The sequence below is a fragment of the Dryobates pubescens genome, chromosome 14 (assembly GCF_014839835.1).
Source record: "Dryobates pubescens isolate bDryPub1 chromosome 14, bDryPub1.pri, whole genome shotgun sequence".
Taxonomy (NCBI): domain Eukaryota; kingdom Metazoa; phylum Chordata; class Aves; order Piciformes; family Picidae; genus Dryobates; species Dryobates pubescens.
The window spans coordinates 749,214-761,570 of NC_071625.1; the positions used below are offsets into that span (position 1 = coordinate 749,214).

Consider the following 12,357-nt stretch of genomic DNA (forward strand, 5'->3'; position numbering starts at 1 on the left):
CTTAGCACTGGAAGTGGAAAAAACCCACAACAAAACCAGAACACACCCCACAAACTGAAATTTACCCACTGAATACATTATTTTGGCTATGGCAGGCATTCATGCTACCTGGACAAAGCTTTGCAGCAATCAGGAATACACAGTATTTATTCAAACAAAGGGCTAATAGCAAGTGGCCAACAGTTAATACCACAAGCTGACTTATCCCTTGTTTCCAGGCCTGGCTTCCAAGAGAAAAGGGAAGGCAAAAAATATGGGAAGAAAAGGATGTAAGCAATACTTCTTACAGATGGCCAAACAATAGCTCATATACTGCTGGTAGACAGCAAGTCTTCAGAGTGGAACACTGTTACTTGATTCAAACAGAATTGCACGCAGCAGCATGCAGTCAGGAATGCTGCTTGTAAGCTGAATTTGTCTTCTGAGCTAGAGTTGGTAAGAAACCTGCCATATTTGGAGAGTAACAATCTAATGGTATAGCAACATGTGAGCACAAGCTAAGCACAGCTAGCTTTAAAGGACTCCTGTGATTTTACCTAAGAGAGAGAGCCAGCTTCACAACATGTTCCCTTTTTATGCAGTTATCTAATAGGCACAGGAAATTCACAAGCTAAAGAAATTAAAGCTTTTACAAAGCCATCAGGGAAGCCAGTAAGAGAGGTACTTTAACACTTTCACTGGTAGAGATAAGAAATACAGGGAGAAAGCTGGGTAAGTAACATACATAGTGTAGCAATACCTGTCCAGGAACGACTGCTCTGGAGAAAAGCTTATTTAACTGAACCAGCTCATTGGGTGTTGTATCAAATTTCAAGGCAATACTGTTTAAAGTATCTCTGGACTCCACCTGTATCAATTGAGGAGGAAACAAACAAAGAAACAAACAAACAAACCTGTAAGCAGTTAGTTAAATAGTGGCTTACAAACTTTATCAGGTGCAGATTTAGCAAGGTTTGGATGAATTTTAATTCCTCATACCTTAGGATTGCCCAAGGAAAGCCCAACCAACCCAGCACACAAGGCACAGCTATCCCTGTAGATACTAAGTTTATTGCAACTCCATGGAAAGAGCCCTGCCTTCCCACCACCTTTCCAGACAGCCACTCTGAGCTACGGGCTCAGCTACAGCACCAGAACTTCTGCCCTACACATTGGCTACTGGGTAGCACTGAACTAATACAGGACTGGTTTCACAGAACCCTTTTTTCTCCCTCTTCAACTACTACTGAAGCAAACCAGGGCAACCAGTATGACAGCAGATGGAGCACACAGCATTTTGAGTAGGTGATTCTCAAGTAAGCTCTTTTTTTCAGCACCATCTCCCAAAATGTATTCAATATGAACCAGGGGAAGAAAGCAAAGGGAAATCAATGCTATTCACAGAGAGTATTTCAGAGTAAAGAATTCATAGCAAGCATTTAAGAACAGCAAAGATGATACGGGAGCACACAACAGCAACAAAAGTGTATTGCAGAACAGTGCAGGGCTTCATAAACAATGACAGGAAAAAGAAATCTCACCAGCTAAGAGAAGATGAAGCAATGTAAGTAAAGCTACACTGGTGTTGCTAAATATGGAGCACAGCTAGAGAAACAAGGATCCACCGACTCCTGCCTTGAACGTCTGATTTGTCCCTCCTACTGTATCTGCAGACCTTAGACATATTCCACTCCCTACAAACAGGATCAGGCTAATTATTCACAGGTTTAATTTTTCTTCTATTTTCCAGGCTATTCACTTCAATCTTTGTTGACAATTAAAGAATGCTTTCTCTTCTCACTTCCCATTGCTCTGCTTCCTTTTCAAGGGAAAAGTAGAAAGAAGGAAAAAGCGAAAGACAAAACCGCATTTTTCCCCAGACAGTGTATGTTCTGTACGTTGATTAGGTGGTGTTGGATGATAGGTTGGACTTGATGATCTTGAAGGTCTCTTCCAACCTGGTCTATTCTAGTCTAGTCTATTCTAGTCTATTTAACTGTTTTGAGAACGCCAGTGGACACCAGTAGTTAGCTGCACAGCTACCAGGTATCTTCTGTTCCTCACTCATTCCCTTAACAGAAAGTGGGAGTACCATGCCTTGTATGCCAACTGTTGCTAGACTTAAATGTAGATATCCTTTGCTTCTGCTTGAACAATTATCTGGGGCAGACAGAAGAACTGAGGGGAGGGCAAACAGAGGGAAGGAAGAGTCATGGAGCAGCCTTGGTACTGCTTGCTGTGAGAGCAGACCTTGACCTTCCAAGTCAGCCAGAAGGTGGCAGCATTTGGAACCAAAGATATCGCTGTACTGGAGCTGAATAAACCACTCCAGTTCCACAGCCCAAGGGCAGTGGAGGTGAGCAGTAAAACATACACTGGGCCAGGCTGCTGCCAGTCACAGTCTGGCTGTGGACTGCTCCAGCTGAATCTGTGTATTTCATGCAACTATAACACTGCAAGTTCTGCTGTCATTAGAACCATCACCACTCCTACAGTATAGTGACTGCAGTAGGTATTGATTAATGAAAACATAAAAAGAACACAAAAATCACTTACTCGGGGCTGCCTTAACACATACAAACTGCTTTGTACAATAACCTCTGCTGAAACAGTCTCTTAAAGTAGCTTTCCTCACTACACAGAGCTGCTGCTCACCAACTTACATAGAGGTAGGATACACAGGACCTTATTACCTAAATAGTTCTACCTCATGTAGTCATATACATACAAGGCAGTCTGCAATTCTGTTAGCTAAACCCAGTTTTTCAGCTATGACTAGATACAGAGATCCACTCCTTACATTTTCCTTTCCAATAAAATCCCAAACCAGGCTCTCTTCCAGTCATTATGTCCCCAGTTGAGCAGATTTTACATTTAGATTTTGCCATTTACAGTGCACTACTTAGAGACCCATGCTTGTTAGGTGTGCTTGTGTGCCCCGGCAGACAAACTGCTTCAGGCCCACCACTGACTGCTGCCTTTGCTCTCACAGTAGAAGCTGACCAAGTTCTTTAAAAACCTTATTTAAAACCAAATTATCTACTGATATTTTAATGATTGTGGCTACCTTGGCCAGTGTCAGTGGATTTAATTGCTACAAAATGCAGCCTCAGGAAAAGCAGAACTTGTAAGGACCACAGAAGTCAGTTCACAAATAGTTTTGCATTAGGTAGAAGATGCAACAGACAAAGCAATGTGCCATTATTAGTATCCAGATTTTCTCAGATTCCCCCCAAATCAGGAAAAAGCCCAGGACAGTGGCATGCTCCAAGAAAAATGGCAGCCAGGCAGGAACACAATCCTTGGCCTTGGAGTAGGAGCACCAAGGCAAAAACTCCCAAGTGTTTAGTAGTCTAAGCAGCATGTAAAGGCTTACAAGGGCAATAAACCCAACTGTACCAGAAACAGCTCTATCCAAGCTACCCTGGGACTGAAAGCACAATCCACACTTACTCTAGAAACACGCTGGTAGGTACTCACCATTTTTCCACTCTCACAATAAATACGTTCACCAAGCCATTAGAATAAATGTCAAGTATTCACGTGGGTTTGAAGCCTAGTGAACTTCCAGCTCTCCAGTCAGCACAAAAACACTTGCCACCCACACCCCCTGTGCTAAGAAAGGGTCAAAAACTCCTCTTTATTTTATCTTAAGAAGCTGACTTCAGAAGACCTTGTTTTCAGTACACACATCTACTTGCTTTATAACTAAAGTAAACAAATTAGTCTGGACCCAGTTTCTGGATGCTGGACTCACCAACACGCATGAAAACTGAGCACTGAGGACTCTGGCTTAAAACTCAGTCTTAAGACTCTGGCCTGCTACAGGCTTCTGTGACTTTCATTAATCAGTATCAGGCTGTTCTCATGACCTGGACAACACCCTCTGTATATTAGGTGCTTATCTGATTTTTCAGGAAAGGAGTACAGACTTCAACACCTAGGGCACAGGGCATGGGCAGGGGAAAGGAACTCCTACACTGGAGCTTCCAGCACTAATGAGCCAGGTCATCTGCCTCCAGTATTCATTCTAGCTGGTTTTTTTAAACAAAAAATGCTTTTCTTATTGCACCAGAGAGAAAGCTGTCTGTGAACAGCCACAATTTTGTCTTTTCCTCCACAAAAGGAAGAGGGATTAGAAGGCTTTTCTTGAAGGCATGTGACTGTTAAGATCATCAGTGATCAGTGGCCAACACTACTTACGTTCCTTTATTTCTCTGTAGCTGGCTCTTCTATACACCTGCAGGGGATGCCAGTTGTGTTTGCACAACAGGTAACACCTCTAATGCAAAGCTAATACAGCAAAGGTAAGCCAAACAACAGAATCATTCAGTTTGGAGAAAACCCTTGAGATCATCAGGGCCAACCACTAACCCAGCTTTACCAAATTCACCACTAAACCACATAGCTAAGTGCCACATCTAAATGACCTCTACACACATGCAGGGATGGTGACTCAACCACCTCCCTGGGCAGTCTGCTCCAATGCTTGACTACTCTTCCAGCAAAAAATTTCCTCCCATTGTCTGGCCTAAACTTATCCTGGAGCAGCTTGAGGCCGTTCCCTCGTGCTCTATCACTACCCATGATCACTACTCTCTATATTGTCCTTTCAGGTAGTTGTAGCAATGTGAAACAGCCACTTTCACAAACCAGAGTAGGACTAAAGGAGGTTTTCTGGCCAGTCACAATAATTCATCTAGACTGCTTGCTCTGTTGGTTCTCAGACCCTGTTCACATGCATCAGCTATGTGCAGGAGTGGTAAACAACTGGCCTGGACCACCAAGTGTGAGTTCTGAAACAAAGGGCAATACCAACTTGCATCTAATCTGTGGACTGATATGCCAAAAAAGGTACCTATAAGAACTTTAAAAAATATTGCTTTGACAGACAGTGAGCAGGCAACAGCCAAAAGAAACCAGAGTCTTCTGTACCCTTCAGAGGCAGCTTAGGGCTTGCTTCCCTCACTGGTGCCACATCTGTTGACATCATCCAAGTCTGTGTGCTTTGGTGACTTCAGATTAAAATCTTCAACAGTAACTGCTTCTCAGCTCCACAGGCAAAAAAAAAAAGAAAGTATTTATTTGTCCCCAAAGCAATCATTGCCTTTTCAGAAGACAATTATGGAAGTGCGTTTCATCAAGACCCACAGCTTGCACCACTGAGATCCCACCTCACTCCAGACCTCAAGAACACCAATAAGCCCTTCTCTCCTGAAACTCTCTAGCTGCTGGAAAAACTAGCACATTAAACCCTTGATTTGAAAACAAAACCAAACTAAAAGCAATGCAAAACCCACCACTAACTTTTCAACAATACTTGAGGGGGAAGTCTGGTTTCTGCCTTCATCCTTTTACTACTTCTCAAAGTAGCAGGCTGCCCAGAGAGGTTGTGGAGTCTCCTTCTCTGGAGACTTTCAAAACCCACCTGGATGCATTCCTGTGCATTATGCTCTAGGTGGTCCTGCTTTGGCAGGGGGGTTGGACTTGACCTTTGCAGGTCCCTTCCAACCCCTAACATTCTGTGAGAGGAGCAGCACGTGCAAACACCTGTATGTGTGATGATGCTTTGAGAGGCAGTAGGACGAAGGCAGAAACCAGACATAAGTTCATCTCTCCACATGGAATAAAGCCATAAGTAGCAACAGTGGCAAATGAACCACAGTAGTTCCCAGATTTCTATGTACAGTGCTCAGTTTCTAAAGGTTAGCTCTGTGTATTTTACTAATAAATGTGCACAACACAACCAAAAGCTCCAAAACTGTGATGTTATGTAAGCACTTTGCAAGTGAAGCACATAGGAAGAGCAGACAGAGCATGGCACTTGTGAGGCTGATACACACCACATGCCAAACACACAGCAGGCTCCCCTTGGAAGCTAGACCAAATTTAAAGACAAAAAGTCTTTGGTTCTTGGGCATGGTCTTTTTGTCTCCCAAGGAAGTGATGCATACTCCAGTGTGTATTAAGCAAGTTATTTTTGCAACTCAAGCCCCACCTACTGGAAAAAGCCCTGCGGAAGTAGGGACAGCTTGACACAAAGATGCTGATTCAAAACAGCAAAGCTTGGTGCTTCAGCTGTACCTGGCATCCTGCACTGCACAGGAAATGCATGCCTGTGGTGGCAAGAGACAGCATTTACTGGCAGCAGAGCTGCACCTGAACCTTTGCTCCCATTATTGCAGACAAAAGGAAGCCAGTGCAAGAGAAACACCACTCACATTACTGCAACATTATTCAGCTGCTGGAACCTAAGCAGCAGAATTTTTCTCATTTTAACTAAAAGGAAGTCTTTAGCACAGGCTAGAACTATATACAGGCTACCAGTAAAAGCCACACTAATGAAGTCCTCCTTGCTCCAATACACACATCCTCTGCCTCCCTCCTCAACACTCTCACAGCCTTCTCAGTAGTTAAGCCTTGGCTTAATGCAACATGAAGAGTTAACTCTCCCCCTTATCTCTTACCTCTGGAATAAGAAAACACCAAGAGGTCAAGCAGAGACTCTTTCTAAAAAGTTCTTTTTATTTGAATTCTATCTAGATTCAAAAGCATTCAGAGGTAACTGTGACAGACTTCCCTGTTTTAATGTCAACTCTCTACGTGTTATTTATAGCTTAATTATATTTCCAGTGTATAATACAAGACAGATACTTCTCACTTCAGTTTCCCTTAGTAACCACAAATGTGAAAAGCTGACTGCAGCACAGTTTGAGGGTCATTTCAAGAACAGAACAGGCAGAGGAAGGCTCCATTTTCAGATACTGCTGCAGAAACAGACATGCACAGGAAAAGGTAGAGATCTATGAAAATGAAGAGCATGCCAGAAGGTCACTATCAACATACAGCTTCCCCCTTCTTCCCCAGCTTCACTCTACTACTCCTCCTGATGTCAACAGGTTATTAATAGTGCTGAAAGCAGGGAACTTGCAGATGATTTTACAGTTAATGTTATCTGCTATTGCTAACTAGTTACCTAAAAGTGAACCAGTCTGATTGATTACCTTGGGGTTTTTTCAAGACAAAGACACACAGAGCACCCCCAAACAAACAAGAGCCCAACCCCCAAATGCTCCTGAAGGAGCAGTAGCTAATTCCCAGGACAACTCCTGTCCAAATAAGCAATGGGGTACACACGATTCTAACACTCAAGGTAATGCACACTACTCCCTGCTCGTGTTTTGCAACAAAACTTGAAGTCTGTACTTGCTGTGCCATGCCATTCTAAGAACAAAGCAGTAACTTACAGAGTATTCAAGAGTTCCTCTGGGCTTTTGAAAGGACATTCGTCGCCCATCTCTCTTGTCTGAGGTCTTCTTCTGGCCAGGGTCTGCAAAGAATTGAGGCAACGCGCGTGTTAAATTCATCTTCCTCATTCAGTGCTGTCACAGCCTGCTGACTACAGCCCCGTGGGCAGACATCTAATTCACCAGTCACACAGCTTGCTCCTGGTGACTCTGCCTAACTGACAACCAGCTGCTGGAGCAGGGACTTCACTTCTCTGCGATGCTTGAAGAATGTGACCAATATAAACCACTGGTAACTGGGCACCAACTGCAGAAGTGCTTGCTGCTATCCAGGAAATTATTAATGAAGGAAGACTAAACAGGAGCCTCTCAGGCAAGCAGTATTTCTGGAACTACTGTGTTTAATTGGCTTTCTATCATACCCAGCCTGCTTTCATCTAGAAGGAAGATGATCTGGAGTGCCCGTATGTTCCATCTAATCAGCTGGGGTTTTGTGTTGCTGTTTGGTAAGTACAGAGCACTTAAAGCTTTTCTGCAAACCAAAGAGCATTACTGCTGAACACTGCCATTATCCTGCCTGTAACAAACACACACATCCTGAATAAATAAGCACAAGTTAAGAACTCTTTTTTTGTCATTGGAGCATTGTGTTTTTATGCTCTCCATTTCATAGGCCAAATCACCAATTTGTACCTGAAGGACACGACTTTCTTGGACTAATTGTCTTGATATTTGTGATAAGCACAATGCAACAGCGTGCTTACATGACTCAGCAAAGCATTTCACTCCACAGCTCTACAACAGTGGGTTTTAACAGACCCATTTATAGACACACATGCATTTTTGGGGAGACAGAATCTCTCCAGACACTAGGTCTTTGTCACAAGGCTTCCACACTCAGCAGCTAAACATCTACTCTTCGGGAGCCCGAAGGAGACACGTGAAGTTCTCATTCTCCAACTGGGTTATTTATACTTTCATTTCAATACAGTCAAACTTCTGTTATCATAACCAAATACATTTAGTCAAATATTATTTCAAACCAAATTGAATACAACAAACATTACAAAATACATTAAAAAAAACCCCAACCAACTACTTCAGCATGGCCAGACTGACAATAAATCACACACTGTACAGCCTCAGCTGAGGCACCAGGTAAACTTGCTAGACATTGACAAGCGCTTCTGTGCATCGTTATGTTTCATTAGTATCCCGACTGCAACATTGGAAAGAAGACTAGGCAAATACTGGCACAAATTTCATGCATCCCCTCCCTAATTTCCATATGGATAGTTGGGAATATCAAGCTATGGAATGGAAAGAAAACCCCAACCTAAATGAGAAGTTCTGCAGTGCCAAAAAAGCAGAACAAAACCCAAACAAAACACACCAAGAATTCCCCACAAACACCAACAGCAACAACAAACAACTCACAAGCAGCAAACAAGCCCCTCAAGCAAACAAAACCATTTAAACACCCCCCCCAAACAAAGCCCCAACACACCAACAACCCCCCCAGCCTGCCAGAATAACAGTGATTGGAAACCCCTCATCAAAGATTCGTATGTGCTACACAGGGCAAGCTGCAAGGGACAGCAGTCAAAATCATTTACAGCAGTCAACAGAAGTACTCTCCTGGGTGTTCTCTATGTAACAGGGAAATACACACTGGACTAATTCTGCTTTTTTATAGATTGCAAAAAAGGGCCAAGGGAGAATTTTTCCATACCTACAAGATGAAAGTTTCTATCGCTATGAATGACAGACGAGACTTTAAGCCTGCTTTTAAAAGCTTTGTAGAAATGCTGAACAATGTAGACCTCAGTCCTGCATCCTGCTGTCTTCATTCAGCACAAAAGGTATTTCTTCCCTTGTTTGCTAATTGCAGCTTTAGAAAAGTTCCCTAAAGAACCCCTTCACTTCAGATTATAGTAACAGCTTTTAAAGGCACTACGAATGTCTCCAGGGCAAATTAAGCCAACTCTGCAATAAACAACAAAAAACACGAGAAGGTTGTGTGTAGACTTAACAGCAACCAACATTCTCTTCCAGGTCAAGCATTTGGTTACCCAGGTTTCTACCTGACCTTGGAACACAACAGGTACCTCCTCAGCAAGCTACTGAGAAGCTGCCAACAGCTGCTCGACTGCAGCCATTCCAAAACTTCCAGCCAACACCAAAGCTTCCCCTGCAGTCTCATCACTTCAGTTCAGAAGCAGTCTGGTTCAAATAACCCTAAACAAAAGTCAGAGGATGCAGCTGAAGAAAGACTGATCTCATCTGAGATCCCATAGGTGCTCCAGTAACCTGCACATGGAGCAGCCCTGTTCTAGAACAAGGATCTTCTTTCCCCTGCCTCATCTGCCCCATAATATTACATAAAATAGAAAGCAGCCCTATACTACAACCACACATACACACTGCTTTGGATACAGCCCAGTGGTGTTTGGGGGGGTGTCCCTAAATAGTTGTGGGCAGGTGCCACTGAAAAGGTCAAGGTAAGTTGTCTTCTCCCTCTCTGGTATCTGAGCAGCAGGCTCATGTCCTGCACAATAACCACTTCTGCTCCTTATGCCAGACAAAGTAATAGAAAAATAAAGACAAAACTTACAAACCTGTTTGCCCAGGGCAGAAGGATCTCTCCCAGGACCTCATAATCCATGGGTGAGGGGTTTCAGAGGATCTGTTTGGTTTAATGTCCACATCTAAGGCAGTAAATTCTATCCTTCCCATCAGTGCCCACCTTTACTCCTTCTGGCAGTGATATCCTTATTTCCCCCTCACTACATGGCCACTCTACTCAAGTGCTTCAGAACCTGCTGTGACCTAAGACCCCTGAGTCAAGAAGAGCTGGAGGCAGGCAGAGCTGAGCTACCTGAGCACTGACTACCCAGCAGGTGAAACACTGCACAGAGCTATCAAACAAGAGCTCTGCCCACAGCCTGAGGGCTCGAGCTGTCTGCTCATACACAACCCACCCATCTCACCCACCTCTCAGAAACAAAACCAGGAGGCATTTCAATGGTGAAAACAGGTCAGGTAGCAGGCACATGAACTCAGCCTCCTTGGTGGCATACTGCACATATTTTCTGCTGGATGAGTAGGCTTGTTCTTGAGAAGCAAGTAAATGCATCTTTCAGCCATCCTTGTGCCCCTAGTATTCTAGGCAGCATGTGAAAACAGAAGCAACTACCAGCAGAGGATGTGGTGGTCTGAAAAGACCTCAGCACCAGTAAGAACCAGTCTCATCCTTCCATTTTACCTATTTTCCTGGTAATAATTCTCTTGCACGTGAGCTCATCTTGTTAGGTTACACACAATCATTACCTGACCTGCCCACAGTGCGCCAGAAACTGCCCAAGGCTGATGTTCTCTGATCACAGGTGTAGGAATAACCTGATGCTACTGACCATGCTGTGCACAACATCAGTGATCAACAGCAATGTGTTGAACAAGGGGATCTGTGGTCCTAGGTTATCAGATCTTTAGCCATGCTGTCGTAGACAGAAACAAGAAACCTTTCGTGCTGTTAGCGGATGTTTTAAATCTGAGCTATCCTGTTACAGGACTGCACCTCCACAACAGCCTGAAAGAGAAAAAGCACAAGTCAGATGCACAAACAACATTTCAACTATCTGGAAGTCAGAGAGACTACAACCAGAAAGATGCAGAAGGCAGCCTCTGAAATGACAGCAGACCAGTATTTAGCCTGAATACATGATGCATACAGAGAGCTGAGATCAAATGACTGTAGTGTAAGAATGGTTCTGATCAACAGCCTACCCAGAGAGGGACTTGATGCCCCAACATATTTATACAAGACAGAGGGGTTTCAGGAACATTCTGATTTAAAACATACAGTTTCAAATGAGGCAGCTTTGACCCTAAAATATGCAACGGTAAGTGGTATTATTCAACTGAAAGTTAGACAGCTGAAGTTAAATTAGGTTAGTGCTGCTCACTGACAATTAGATCTTTATGATCTGGCCAGAGAAACAAACAAACAAGATTTAAGTAGGAAATCTTCATATTTCCTAAGGCTTGGTAACCATCTCACTGACCCTTCTCCCCCTCCTGCAGTTTAATATGGTTAATCACTGGAATATTATTTTCAGTTATCTCCCAGTGGTTAGGAATCAGAAACTAGACAGCCCCTAATGGCAGCCTACCAGATGCCAGTGGCCTGCAGTTTTGTAGCCCAAATCAGATCAAGCACAGACAAAATGCTCCCCTTGGTCTCCTCATGCTAAGCAACTGCTACTTATTCTGCAATTCAGTCTTTACAAGCAAGTCATGCTCTCAAAACTCTTGATCTTTATCACTGCTCTACACATGATTCTTTTGTTCATTTTTCTTACTCAAACCCCCAAACAAAATGCATCCAAGACCTTGTTAATACCGCAGGAGCTCTTCAAACCCAATCTCTTCTTCTTGCAACAGAATCAGCACTGATCCAAGTTCATGAGTCCCCCTAACACAGGACTCTCTTTTCTACCATCTAGTCAGCTGACAGCATGTAGGCAGAAGGAATTAAAGCATCATTTCAGGATGACATGGGTAGAGACAAAGGCAGTTCTGCATGGCTGACACTCCTGGTATGTGCATCTCACGAGCTTTCGTCTAAGATTTCTCTTTCAGGATAAACAGAAATGCTTCACATTTTGCCAGATTATATTAGCAAAAGTAAGCTTCCTTCCCTGTTCCACCTGAAACATGTATGTCTACAGTCAAATATATCACAGACAGCCCAGCTGCAGACTCCACCTAGTGTACAATGTCCCTGCAGAACAAACGCATTCAAGAGCACGTGCAAAAATCATCGCTGCTCTACCGAGACACAAAGCAACTGCACTCCCCCAGCTAATCATTACTGCCCTCCTTTTTAGGCCTGTACATCTCACAACCCCACACATCAGCAGTTAGACCATTAAGTAGCAATATCAAGCTATTCTTAGAGATCTTCTAAGATTTTACATTCTGCCTTGTAACACTTAAACCACTGGTCCCCAGTTCCCTAAGAGAGCACAGTCAGCTTACTGTACTGCTGCAGCAGACTTGTGCACTGCAAGTGCTCTGATAACATAAAACCAGATCTGCTGTGCGTGTGAAGTCATTCCAAACGCTTCAG

The 12,357-nt window shown here is 43.5% G+C and overlaps 1 protein-coding gene across 7 annotated transcripts in view; it reads right to left on the reverse strand.

Moving 5' to 3' along the window:
• Nucleotides 1-12,357, reverse strand: part of OXR1 (oxidation resistance 1) — a 203,632-nt gene that overhangs the window by 43,235 nt on the left and 148,040 nt on the right. For 5 of the 7 annotated variants that reach the window (XM_054167481.1, XM_054167478.1, XM_054167476.1 and 2 more), the window contains 2 exons: nucleotides 7,227-7,309; nucleotides 740-847 (listed from right to left, as the gene is read on the reverse strand). In XM_054167481.1, the coding sequence (XP_054023456.1) occupies nucleotides 740-847; nucleotides 7,227-7,309 (191 nt within the window). The remainder of the gene's footprint in view (nucleotides 1-739; nucleotides 848-7,226; nucleotides 7,310-12,357) is intronic. The other 2 variants (XM_054167480.1, XM_054167479.1) reach the window with 1 other exon arrangement.